This window comes from Bombyx mori, chromosome 28, assembly GCF_030269925.1.
Source record: "Bombyx mori chromosome 28, ASM3026992v2".
Taxonomy (NCBI): domain Eukaryota; kingdom Metazoa; phylum Arthropoda; class Insecta; order Lepidoptera; family Bombycidae; genus Bombyx; species Bombyx mori.
The window spans coordinates 2,886,822-2,901,177 of NC_085134.1; the positions used below are offsets into that span (position 1 = coordinate 2,886,822).

The window sequence follows — 14,356 nt, forward strand, 5'->3', positions numbered from 1 at the left end:
CAAATCATCTTATCTCATTTTTATTTCATCCCAGTTGATTAATGTCTCAAATTAATCATCTTCATTTCATTTCACTTTTCATTAAAATAAGAACATAAATTAAAATAAGACTTGACCTAAAGGTCTTAGTTACCAAGTCAAAAAATTCCTTAAAAAAATATATATATATATTAGTCGGGCAACAATTTTACTGGTCGCGAATATTTAAATCAAATAATGACAAATTACTAAACTTGCTTAATTTGCCAAAAATAAGAAAACTGATGGATAATGCGGGTAGTTATTAAAATTAATTACGTTCGAGATGCTACACAAGATTCAACACGGTAATCGCTGTATCGTTGAAAATGGACGACCAACATAAATTTTCCGAAATATCCCTTCTTAATAAAAGCTATAGAAATCTTCAACAAATGGCTAAATCAATGCATTTACCGTCTAATGTTAAGGTAAATAAAACTTACTTCTACGATTATTATGTCAGTCCACTCTCTAACATAGTATAATATTCTTCGAAGTTTCAAGAACAACAGTAACTTGTACCTAATTACTAATTGAGATTATTCCGCATTCAGTTCCTTAGGACTATTTTGCAGTAACAAAATATATCAGTAATTTCATACTTAGTCGGACTTACATAAATTTGTAGTAAAGAAATAATTACACAAATAATATTTGTTATTTATGTAGGTAATTGCAGTATGCATTTCGTAGTCTTATCGGGAATCATTTATTCGTTTCCTGGCAATATTAATTTCCGCATTTTTATATTATTTACTTACTAAATTACATCATTGATTTTCAGTCTGAATTTTTAATTTTTTTTTATTGCCATTGTAGGCAGACAAGCATACGGCCCACCCGAGGGTGGGTGGTTACCGTCGCCCATGGACTTTAGCAATCTCAGGGGCAGAGCCAAGCCGCTGCCTACAAATTATACTTAAAATCACTTTCAACAAAGTTTCAAAAACACTTTCTAAACTATAAAATATTCAAATCAAGGAGCATCCAACTAACGCCATGAGTATTTCTAAGTATTTTTGCTAAAAGCTGTAATTTACAAGAATTGAGTAGATATAAAAAATCACATGCATTATTGGTATTATTTTATTTTCATATTTTGATTTGCTCCCAACTTTTTAACAAAGATTATTAGTAATTTTAATTGATGCTCTTGTCAAATTAAAACAATATCTTTTTTATAACTTAAATATGTTGTTACAGAAAAAATACCTCATTGAATTGATAATAGCGAAAAAATTTAAAAGTTCAAATGAACTCAATGAGATCGTGCAACGCGTTAAACAGGAGAGAATTCAGCTCTCAAAAGCTAAAAAGGGAAAGATCAGAAAGAACTCTGTGCAGGTAAATTGAAGAGTGTTTTTTATTTTATTTTTATTCTATAAGAAACACTGTTCCAATGACACGTCCGCACTGTTGGGTATTGCTAAAGGTTTGTATCATAGATGTGGATACAATATTTCTCAAGTAAAAGCACAAAGTTTTATTGTGAATGTGAATGCTGATAAAACCTGCATTTGCTTTAATTACATTGCCATATCAATTCATAAAATGAAATCTTTTTACAAAAGTTTCATCAACATCAATCCATGCGATAGACTTGAAATTTGTACATGCATGAATGATAATTACAATGAATAAATTGTAATTAAACTTAAACCTTGACCAAGTTCATCAAGATATAAAAGGAAATTTTAATTTTTAATTCTGCTTGTTGTCTCATCATGTTTTTGTAGTTTCAAAACTACATTTTAAACTCACATTGTATAATGCTTACTGGCTTTGCTAACCACTTCACACCAGATGGGCCTTGAGTTTGTTCACTATTCTAGACAATGAAAATGTTCTTTCTTTAGGAAGCATGTCTAGTAAGAAATAAAATAGAATATTTAATTGGACATTAGCATCATTAGCAGATTACGGATACCCGGTCCGGGGGGGTAACGAACCGGGTTATGTCGGACTCCGGCGCCTCCTGAGAGGAAGAGGGGGACGAGAAGGTCCTCCACCTCCCCGAATTCCTCGCAAGAGACTACGCCTTGAAAAAGGCGCGCGAAGCACTTGCACTTGACCTACCTTGATGACCATGACCTGATGTCAATATGTACACATTAAACCATCAGTAGGCCCAGTATCTACACCGAAAGAATTTTCGAAAAAAAATCTCCCTCAATTCTTCAAAGAAACATGATAAAAATGCGTATTAAACAAAATTTTAAATATGTACAATGGTAGAAGTATAATTAAATGATGCAAGAAGTATTTTTTACTGGTGCATAATTAAAATTCCTAATTGTTGCACCAATCTGTGGACTTTAATTAATCTTTTATAATGGTAGAATAGGTAGATAGGGGAAACAATGACCGACCAAGATATTTTCCCTTGACACTGGACAAAAGCTTAACAATGTTGTAAAAAGCAAAAGTATATTAAAATATTGTAGTGGATAATATAAGTTATTAAATATCAGGAAAAGAAAACGTAACATGGAGGTCAATTATTTTAATAATTAACAACTTGTATGCAATTATTTTGCCATTACCAATAAACAATGTATATAGACACCAAATCAAGTTTTGAACTCATAAACGAATTAAAGATATTGTTTGTGGGTGATCGAATTAGGATGACCATTCAATAAAAAAATTATGTGATATTTTTCAGGGCGCAGAAATATCCTCGACCAGCAATAGCTCTCCACCAATCTCTTCAACACCGAAACTCTTAAAACGAAGTCCGAATCGCAAAGCGGTAATGACTTACAGCAGGGAACATAATTCAATAGACCGCTTCAAATCCTCACCTTCTATAAAGACCTTTCAAAGTGACCGAGTGCTACGCAGCTTCAGTAGACCGAATTACAGGATTTTCAACATGAACAACACAGTAATAGGCATAATTAAAGGTGAAAATGCTAAAGCAACAAGGATCAATATTGTCAGTCAAGATGGTAGACATCCAAAGTTCAATCTTACAGCTGTATTGAAAAGCACCTCTGATCCAAGTATGGATTCCAATAGTCAGATGATGCCGTTTTATTCTAATATGGTAAAAATTTCTATATAGTAACTTAGAATTCATTTAGTCAGTATGGGTACCCCAATCTCGTTTAGTATAGTAGAAAGTTATCTATATATATAAAAATGAATTGCTGTTCGTTAGTCTTGCTAAAACTCAAGAATGGCTGGACCGATTTGGCTAATTTTGGTCTTGAATTATTTGTGGAAGTCCAGAGAAGGTTTAAAAGGTAGATAAATATGAAAATGCTTGGAATTAAATAAAAATAACAATTTTGTTTTCCCTTTGATGTCCCCCCCGTCGGACGGATTCCTTTTGTTTGCTTTAAGTTTATTGTATACAAAAGTTTAGGTATTTTATTTATCGATTGAGGCACTACGAAGTCTGCCTGGTCAGCTAGTGCATAATAAAAAAAAGTTACTTCAGTGCGCCATATATGGCACCAGTAACATACACAGCAGTCAAAGAGTTAATAAACTCGATAACCCTTTACTTTGTTTAAACAAATTTACTAACCCAATAGAGTCTACAGTGTACAGGTAACCAATAAAGTTTATATTATTACACAGTACATTGTACTATGTAACATAACATAGTACATTATATGAGTCGACTATTATCAAAGCCGGCAATCTGACTTTTGGACAATGATTGGTAAATCAGAAAAACGAATTATTGACTTTGTATTCCATTGGCAGTCACAAAACTCTTCGGAACGACATCTTAGATAAATAACAGGTTAACTATTAACCTTTATTTAATGCAGGCTTTGAACCGTATTCTTTGAAGGAGACGATTATATTCAAATCAATCTGTATTGACATATCAATAATATTTTTTTTTCCAAATGCACAGATTGCCACCTTTGATAATAGACGACTCATATAGTACATTCTCTGTCTCATTCCTTGAAATTTGCATTTATTTACAGAGATCACTGCAACCAGGAAAAATGAAAAGAGCCAACAGTATTTCGGTTCTTAGCGGTCAGAGAACACCTCTATCGCCCACTGTCAATATCACGAGCAGAGATGGTAAAATGTCAAGATTAAATGCACTAGTTCAAAAGTCATTAACCCAAAAAAGCGAGAAAGGATATAGATACACAGAAATGTCATTGGTAAAACGTAGTGATAACATGAAAATCGAACAATTATCATTGAACTGTGATGAGGTACAGACAGCAGAGAATTTTTATGATATCGATGCACTATTGGAAAATTCGGCAAGTCAAAGTGAACTTACAAATATCGAGTACTATCAGAAAATTACAACAGAATCAAATGATAATTTCTGTACTGAAATGCACAAAGGCTTGCCTCGGATCACAGAAGTGTTCAGCAAATTCAATAGTGATCAGCAGAAGAATTTGATGCAGCCTATTTACGTGCAAGTCAGTGAGGATTCGGAAAGAAGTAAGTCATTCGAGAGATTATAATTGCTGTAGTCTATGTTTTGTAGCAAATCTTTTAAGAAGTCACAATTTGTCTCAACATATTTTTTTTTTTATTGCTTAGAGTGGACGAGCTCACAGCTCATCTGGTGTTAAGTGGTTACTGGAGCCCATAGACATCTACGACGTAAATGCGTCATCCACCTTGAGATATAAGTTCTAAGATCTCAGTATAGTTACAACGGCTGCCCCACCCTTCAAACCGAAACGCATTACTGCTTCACGGCAGAAATAGGCAGGGCGGTGGTACCTACCCGCGCGGACTCACAAGATGTCCTACCACCATGTCATCATAATGATGGTCTTCTGTAACTGGTTAATCAAATATACTGCAATACAAATGATCTTAGAACCAATTTTGCTTGTGCCAATGAGCCTTACAAATTTCTTCAAGTTTTTCAAGAAAGTTAAAATCTACAGTTACACAAGAGTTATGAGCTCCTAAATCATTGACACAGGACAAGCTACAGTATTCTAACTAAAGTTCGATATTTTTTAGAAATATTAGTAGTCATAGATTCCGGGGTCTTGGGTGTAGCGAAGTCGTCGTGGCCTAAGGGATAAGACGTCCGGTGCATTCGTGTTGAGCGATGCACCGGTGTTCGAATCTCAGGCGGGTACCAATTTTTCTAATGAAACACGTATTCAACAAATGTTCACGATTGACTTCCACGGTGAAGGAATAACATCGTGTAATAAAAATCAAACCCGCAAAATTATAATTTTCGTAATTACTGGTGGTAGGACCTCTTGTGAGTCCGCACGGGTAGGTACCACCGCCCTGCCTATTTCTGCCGTGAAGCAGTAATGCGTTTCGGTTTGAAGGGGGGGCAGCCGTTGTAACTATACTGAGACCTTACAACTTATATCTCAAGGTGGGTGGCGCATTTACGTTGTAGATGTCTATGGGCTCCAGTAACCACTTAACAACAGGTGGGCTGTGAGCTCGTCCACACATCTAAGAAATAAAAAAAAAAAAAAAAAAGCATCAAATTTGTTTGTAGGTACATATGTGGCGGGTAGCCATCATACAACGCCAGATAGTTGACAGATGCCTGAATCTGGCTTACGACATTTTCAAGATAAGCTTGCATATAAGGAGTAACCTAGGCTACTTATTTTAGACTAGCTTCTCCCTAGGCGTCACCCGTGGTATGACAATAACAGCGGGTAACATCGCGGGACTCAGCTAGTTAAATAATAACACATAATAGAAACCAATTTCATTATTGCTGTTTCAAGGCTGATGTCTGTGAATTAAAGCTATCACTGAAAATCTAATGAATATTATTGAATGTTTTTCAATTACAGCCACATCACCGACTTACACATCCGTAGTGAGTCAATCGGGCATATCTTTATTGGAGAATCTATACAATTTCAAGAACCAATTCATAACGAATCATCCCCTGAACCCAGTCCATAGTGTAACAGCTAAAACACAATGCGTGTTCAGTACACCTACAATAACAACGCCGTGAGTATACTCATTTTTAAACAGGCATGTGTCTACAGTTATTTATATAGATGGGAGATCCGCTTGCTTCTTTACATGACTCATTTTGCTTGTGAAAAAAGAACATGGCTTGTCTATAATATATTTATGTATCTCTGATCTTCAATCTTATGTTCTCTTATTTACAATCGTTAGAGCAATTGCTGAGCTTTTAAGGAAATTCATAGTGAAAGATAATTATTTAAAATTTATTAATAAAATGCTTTAAGAATGAAATAAAAATGTTCAATTTTAATAAAACATTATAGGCAAAGCTGACAGACTATATAAAATTGGGCTCAGACACCTGAAGCTCTTACTCCCTCTTATATAAGACTCTTCCATACTAGAGAAGCATCTTTACAAAATTAACGAGGGTCGAATATCCACTTTTCTGATTCTAGAAGATGTAGAAATGATGAATATACATATAATAGACATATTTGGTGGTTGACTGTTCGGACCAAGTACACGAAAAAACATCAATTATTTAGCCAATTATTTGCCACATCTCTAGCAATTATGTTAAGTTGCCAGTCTTTTCTGCATCTTCATAAATCTTCTATAAGATTTAAAAACTTTACAGTTTGTTTTTCATGATCACGATATGGCCAGACATTGTTTGTGACTTCAAAAGTGTTTTTTAATTGTTTTTCAATGTATGTTTGCACTAACCGCTTCGCTTGCACGACTGGCTTACAGCTCACAGCACCCCACTATCGCTGGCTACAAAGAGTTTAGCGCTTGTAAGTTTGTATTTTTATAATACCTTGATTTTGTTTGCTTTAATACTTCATAATATTTTTTCATTTCTGTAAAAATCCCTACTGCTTAGTTGTTAATAATAACGTGGATATCTGATGGGTACTAATATTAATACAAAAAAAAACCATACTATTTTGATTGTCAGTCCCGGATTATTGATATTGTCAAACCTCAAGTATCCACCGTGTATTTAATATCGACGCTTGAAAGGCAAACGTGACTAAGCGACAATAACTGCTTTGTACATAAATGATGCCTATCATAATCATAACAATATTCGATGCGCAAAAAAAAAATATTTCTAGGTCATTAAAATCATTTCAATCCTACAGCTATATTCGTTAAAATAGATTTTTTTTCAGGTATTTCTCAGGTATATTTTAAATTAATTTCAATTTTAAATTATTCTACTGTAAAGTTCACGCAGTGTCGCTTAGTTACGTTTGCCTTTCAAGGGTCGATATCATTGTAAATAAATCAGACCCAAAATAAAACATACAGCTTGTAGCTAAACTCTCAGAAACTAAGGCAGATTGTATAGATCCTGATATTTATATTCCCTTTAGCCCAGCAAGCAATGTATCACGATAGAAATCAGCTGACTTGTGGAGGTTGATGATCTAGAATAAACGCGAGGGTACCACTAGTAGGTATCACCACGCTGCCTATTTCTGCCGCTAAACACTAACGGGTTTGGATTTGAATGCTGATACAGTTATACTATACGTTTGTAACTCGATCTCATACACAAGGTGTGCGATGGAATTCACGTAGTGATGGTCATCTCAGTCTGTCCACTCCACTGATGACCATAGGTCTCTCCAGTTGATATCCAGTGCAGCCGGTCAGTTGCCATGTCCATACAACGTGACCCAGGGATTCTCACTTGGTCGTCACTTCATCAGATAGTTAACCGTACCACACTGAGCTTGCCAGTGGGTGGCGGCATTTAAGTCGCTGATTTCTATGGGCTCCGGTAACCATTTAACGTCAAAAAAGTTATTATTGTCCGTCTTTCGCGATGCATTGAAGACAGTTAAATAATGTAAATATTAAGGCATGCTTAGCCATACGAATTGCTCTAACTCCTCAGGTGATACTAGTGCATTAATTTTCAGCTTACGATCGAGATAATGCATACCAGAATATATTGGAGCCGAGAATGCAAGAGAGGGACAACGCAACTTCATTCGCTGGAACGAATTTTGATTGTAATGAGGGTATGTTGATTTTTTTAATTTTATTTTGACCTTATATATCTTTTGAAAATGAAATTAAACTGGAATTCTCTACTCCACCCAAGTAATAACGCATTACTGCTTCACGGCAGAAATAGGCAGGGCGGTGGTACCTACCCGCGCGGATTCACAAGAGATTCTACCACCAGTAAAATACCTGCATGGCGTTAAGCTCGCCTCTGTACAATGTTTTTGTGCAATAGAGAATTTTCAATCAATCAATCAATTGACATTTACTAGTTACTACATCCTTCTAGTGAAGTAGAACATTAGCTTGCTCTAGAAAGATCTAATTGTTGTTTTGATTTAATCATGATTTGATGTTACAGTTCTTAGTTCGTCTGCGTCGTCTATTGAAACGCTAAGCTGTCAGGACATCGGAGCCAATGCTTCTATACCCGAAATGGTTGAGGACGCATTGGAGCTCATCAGTCAGGACGGGGTAAGACCAATAGAATAATTCTTCAGCACATCTTACTGGTGGTAGGACCTCTTGTGAGTCCGCGCGGGTAGGTACCACCGCCCCTGCCAGTTTCTGCCGTGAAGCAGTAATGCGTTTCGGTTTGAAGGGTGGGGCAGCCGTTGTAACTATACGTGAGACCTTAGAACTATATCTCAAGGTGTGTGGCGCATTTACGTGTAGATGTCTATGGGCTCCAGTAACCACTTAACACCAGGTGGGCTGTGAGCTCGTCCACACATCTAAGCAATAAAAATAAAAAATAAAAATACGACTCGTAGATGAATTATTGTATTAAGTTTTAATGTCACTTGAAGTGGACGGACAATGTCAAGGAGGCCACAAACACCAGCGTCCCGGGCGCCATTAAATTTAAGCAGGCCGAATGCAGGCAACATTGGAGGAAGCTGGTGCAAAAACTGGACCAAGGTGGTCACGACCCTCAGTAATAAGGAAGCGACGAAGAAGAAGAAAGCTTACTAGTTTAGTTAACATTATAGTTGGTTTTTTCCAGGATTACATGGAGAGGATTGGTATGAATGACAAGATGTTTTGCATGCTCTGCTCGTGGGCCGGACCCAAGTTCATGCTGGAGCATCACATTGAGAAGGTGAAACAGCTTTTAAGCTTATCCTGTTACTATTATATACTTAAAATGAACGCAAATTACAATTATTTGCTAAGCTAATAATAAAAATCAATAAACATTTGTTATTTCGCAACACGCAATGGATGGCGAAGGTAAATGATTTTTTTAAGCACGATACATTGCGTGTCGTTTCTTTTTTGCAATATAGTCCCATCGTCATCTTAAACCTTACAGTCCAGGGTGAGCCTTATCTTGGTCCAGAATGGCTCTCCGGGCTGCTTTTTTTATGATTGAAAGATTACTGGTGGCACGGAGACCTTTCTAGTTTCACTAGGACAGGTGAGCAAGCAAAGGTTCAGCCAGAAGGGGTGAGATTTGCTAACCGCTGCCGGAGCGCCTCCGAAGGGGACCTAACAACTCAAGAGTAATTGCTTGGTGAATTAATCTACTACCGGATGAGAAGATCCGGCGAGAAACTCCGCGGGTTGGTTCATGGGTTAGGTTGCACGTTGATCTCTTTGTCGAGTTCGACGAGTACGGTTACCGGGGTCCCTAAGCCTGCTCCTAGTGTTAGAGCTAAAGGCGTCTAATGCAAAGGTTATTGGATCTGATGGATTCGTAAAGACGTGTCTATGACGTCGACGGTGACTGGCTCCTGCATGATCAGGATTCTTCGAGTAGTCAGCGGCGGCAACGATAAGGCGGTTATCGTGACGCATAGCCTTATCAAAGTACCGTTCTGACGCTGACTTCATGTATTTCCGGATTGATTCGAGTCCGGGCTGCTCTGTTCAGGGCTTTCTCCTTCCAGTTCTTGACACTGATAACTTTGAGTTGCTGGTCTACGCCATCTAACCATTGGAGTTTGGGCCTGGCACGACTTCTGCGGCCTTCTGGTTTGCCGCATTGTCTTGACAATATTACTATGGGTATATAAGAAACAGTTGTTATGATTACCAGGAGCACTCGTCGGAGATCCACAAGCGCGACAGCGGCGAGTGGAACGTGACATTCACGCTGGGCGGCGTGGCGCGGCGGCGCGCGTGGTCGTGCCGCGTCGTGCGACACCGCGCCGCGCTCTACGTCCTCAGCGCGCGCTACCGGGACCCGGACTGCTTCATGGCGACCCTGCACGTCAGTACACCCGACGAGCCTACACTGAACGTGGCGTACACAACTTGAGATTTAGATAGGAACAAATCACTGATAGTCAAAAGATATCCGTTTATTATATTTTGCGACGTACCGTCCGGCTATGGAATGAGCTGAACCCTCCACGGTGTTTCCCGAGCGCTATGACATGTCCTTCTTCAAACGAGGCTTGTGGAGAGTATTAAGCGGTAGGCAGCGGCTTGGCTCTGCCCCTGGCATTGCTGAAGTCCATGGGCGACGGTAACCACTCACCATCAGGTGGGCCGTATGCTCGTCTGCCTACAAGGGCAAAAAATATATACTTCGCTAACAAGTAACTAATTCTATTTATGTATGTTGATGTGGTGAGTACCGCTGTATATGAGTTCTGTGCGTGTACTGGCGCTTTATACTACATAAGTTACTATATACTATATAAGTTGACTGTTTACGTGCGTGTGGGATAAAGGACGAGAAAGAAGCGAGCGTAATGATACGGAAATTGAAACAGGGATCATCCGGTCCAAGGAGGCTGAAAGCTACAAGGCTTTTAAGTTAATCAGTCATGGATTCAATCTTAATATTGCTAACGGAGTTCACAGCCCACCTGGTGTTAAGTGATTACCGGAGCCCATAGACAGCTACAACGTAAATGTCGTCGCCCACCTTGAGATATAAGTTCTAAGGTCTCAAGTATAGTTACAACAGCTGCCCCACCCTTCAAGCCGAAACGCATTACTGCTTCACGGCAGAAATAGGGCAGGGTGGTGGTACCTACCCGTGCGGACTCACAAGAGCTCCTACCACCATTAAATACCAGTATAGCCTGATCGTGTCTTTCAGACTCTGTCGACGGACGAGACCGCGACGAAGATTGCTAGAATGACAATATACAACAAGGTGACAGGGGAGCCCTACTCCTGGGAGGGCGCAGTCCCGCAGCTGGGTGAGGGAATGCCTTACGTTAACGATACGACCTGCCTAAAGCTTTCGCTCGCCGAAATGAACTTGTTCCCAAACAGCGCGAACTTGCGACTCATCAACCGCGAGCTTGTGGTCAAGTCTCCCGCCAAGGTGGTCGTCGGGCAACCGGAGCTAAACGACATCCACATTATAGTGTTCGTCAAAATCATGCCATAGTTCGTTTTGTTGTCGGCGATTAATTAGTTGCCCGGTGTTGCCAGGTTACTGAAAAGTGAAGTAAAAGTTTGAGTTTCTAATGGTATACGACACTAGTGTTTTTGTCGAGTTCAGAATTGGCCGGTCTAATTTTGAACAGTCGACGATTTTGATACAACTATAATTGAACCTTTTGTACTTAAATTGAAAGAAAATGAATGTACACGAAGTATCAATTTTTTTCTCTTCATTATAATAAATAAGTAGATTAACATGTTAAATATATGTATCAAAGAACTACAAGTATATTTTGCTGTGACTACATGCTCTTTTTTGTATGTAAATATTAGTAGTTATTAAAAAATTCATTTAGAGAAACTTAAGTTAACGGACTTAAAGTTATCCTTTCATTGGTCATTGCGATTAATATAAGATATCAAAAAAAATATGTGACCCATTTTTTTTGTCATTACCAAAATGTCTCGATCTCTCGGAAGACTGAATCGACAGAATTATGGAAGAATTTACTCAGCATTTACTAATCTAGTTTTTAAAAAAAACAGTGATTTTTAAGGTGGATGTAACCCCAGTCGATTCGGGGTTAAAACCCGTCTTATAAATTGTTTTGTTAAGCATAGGGTAAGTTTACATAATTTGGTTTCCTTCGAGTGGTTTCCTTCCTAACTCGATGCGGTTTTTTTCATTTTTGTAATTGACGTTTTTTTTTTGATGCGTGTTAAATTTTATGTCAACTAAAAAGTTTCAAATTTTCAGTTATGTGAAATTAGCGATATTTTACTTGTTATTTTTTTTTGTTAGCAACTATTTAGTTGCTGGGTTTATTTGATTTTTTATTAAAGTTAACCTTTCGTTTTTGTGTCAGACCAATATCTTTATTATATTAAGACGAATAAATCCCAGTTTTTGTTTATTAATCTTAATAAAACCAACTATTTAGTTACTTTGTACTACAACGTTTTTTTATATTAGTTTTTTTTTTGTTACTAAGGTAAGTGTAGTAAAACTGCTATTATTTTTTCAACTACTTTTTTGGTCTACATTATATTATTATTTTTGAGGGTTTTTATGATATCAATAATTAAGCAGACAACATTACTCGAATCTGATTATGATACTGTTTTTTTTTTCTTTCGAATGTAAGCCTTTTTAATTATGTATTATTAAGGTACAGAAATTTAATTATAGTTTCGAAATGTTATAGTTTTAGTTTGATGTTGATTTTCTAAAAGATTTTTATGAATCCAAAGATCGAAATTAAGTGAACTCAGTTATTATTTTTAGAAGTTTGTTTTTTTGTTAAGTCCTAAATGTTGACTTTTTTTAGTTTTGCAAATTTCTTAGTTAATATTATGAGATTTTTTTAGTACGTACCGATGTAACGCGTGTGCGGCTATTGACCCCAGAGTTTTGTGCGCTGTACATTGCGGGCTTGAAATTTAAATTACTACTAGAGCAAATGGCATTTTTGTGACTGGGGATCTATATCATTATACTTATAGATGACTTTATTAAATTAAATTTCAATCATAGTTTTTTTTTAATAGTAAACAAAGTTTTTGCTGCCATCTTGAATTTGCAAATAAACACATTTCAAACATGTAAGCTGTAACATTTTCCGCGCTTACCTTCATTCATATTTGTCTTTCCTAGATTATTTTTACAAATCAAAGATTAGATTCAAATTATACATGTAATGGTTTTTGGGTAAATTATTATCATAAAATAATGAAACTTCAATCATGTTCAATTTAATGTATTTATACACAGTAATGTACAATTCAGTATAGGTTTTCATTGAAGGCGTAATTAATTTTGGTCCCCAAATTTGCGGTCTCGATCGAATCTATTGCCCAAGCCCACTCGGTCAGCTGGTGAATCTGCCAAATACATCGCGTTAAGAACTTTACTGTAATAATACACCCTTTTACGTATTGGCTTAGAGTTGATTATCGTGTGTTCCTTAGATTATGTAAATGTTGTTGATTAAAGTAACATTTTCTGGTGCACATTTAGAAGAAATTACGTTAAATACTTTTAAGTGAAGACTATCCTGTGATTGTTTAATAAAAAATTGAATCAGACCGAGTTTTCTTTAGTTATGTCAAGGTTCAATGAACTTTGGATATTATCCCACCCGTTTATCAATGCTGTGAAATAGTAACGGAATATGGTGTGTAGAGCGTGTACTGTATTTTGGACTGGTCGCTTCAATAGAGCTATATTCAGAGCGAAGGTCATTTTTATTTTATTTTAAGGTACAACACGTGTACGACCAGAATTTTTGTTGTCACACTAACTGTGTTGCCACACTTATTAGTGTGTTCTCACATTCAAAAACAATCATACAAAACTTAATGTTTAGAATTGCCCTAAACATATGGAGGGTAGAGTATATTAAGTAGGTATGGTATGGGATAAAAGTAAAAAAGCGCGCTCTTTGTATATGAAAAGAGTCCGTCGAAACGCGACTAACCAGTATTTACTGGTGGTAGGACCTCTTGTGAGTCCGCGCGGGTAGGTACCACCGATTTTTTTTATTTTTATTGCCTAGATGGGTAGACGAGCTCACAGCCCACCAGGTGTTAAGTGGTTACTGGAGCCCATAAACCTTTACAACGCAAATGGGCCACCCATCTTGAGATATAAGTCCTAAGGTCTCAGTATAGTAACAACGGCTGCCCCATTCTTCAAACCGAAACGCATTACTGCTTCACGGCAGAAATAGTCAGGGTGGTGGTGGTACCTACCCGTACGGGCTCACAAGAGGTCCTACCACCGGTGTGAACCACAACTTACCGTCCTTCGAATTAAAAATAAAGAGGTTCTCAATTCGAATCTATAACTACTTAGTTCGTTGCCATCAGCGGTCTTCCCCAGCAACTGCGACATTGGGTTATTCAAGAAAAGAGCATATTCTTACCTGAAGGGTAGGCAACGCACTGGCGTAAACGCTGGTGACCATAGGCGGCGGTGAATCACTTACCATCAGGTGACCCGTCTTGCTCGTTTGCCACTCGTAGTTATAAAAAAAAAAAAAGTCCAACA

General features: G+C 37.3%; 1 protein-coding gene across 2 annotated transcripts; it reads left to right on the forward strand.

Annotated features, from left to right (window-relative positions):
• Positions 1–188: 188 nt before the first annotated feature.
• Positions 189–13,392, forward strand: LOC101735769 (uncharacterized). Of its 2 annotated transcripts, none has more exons than XM_021352857.3 (11): positions 189–449; positions 1,225–1,365; positions 2,687–3,070; positions 3,972–4,455; positions 5,805–5,970; positions 6,691–6,734; positions 7,872–7,973; positions 8,321–8,433; positions 8,966–9,061; positions 10,001–10,174; positions 11,015–13,392. In XM_021352857.3, the coding sequence occupies exons 1-11, from the start codon at positions 348–350 to the stop codon at positions 11,309–11,311; spliced, it is 2,103 nt and encodes a 700-aa protein (XP_021208532.1). In that variant the 5' UTR covers positions 189–347; the 3' UTR covers positions 11,312–13,392. The 2 variants fall into 2 exon arrangements, with proteins under 2 accessions (XP_021208532.1, XP_012552147.2); XM_012696693.4 differs by lacking the exon at positions 189–449 and adding an exon at positions 753–1,099.
• Positions 13,393–14,356: the final 964 nt, after the last annotated feature.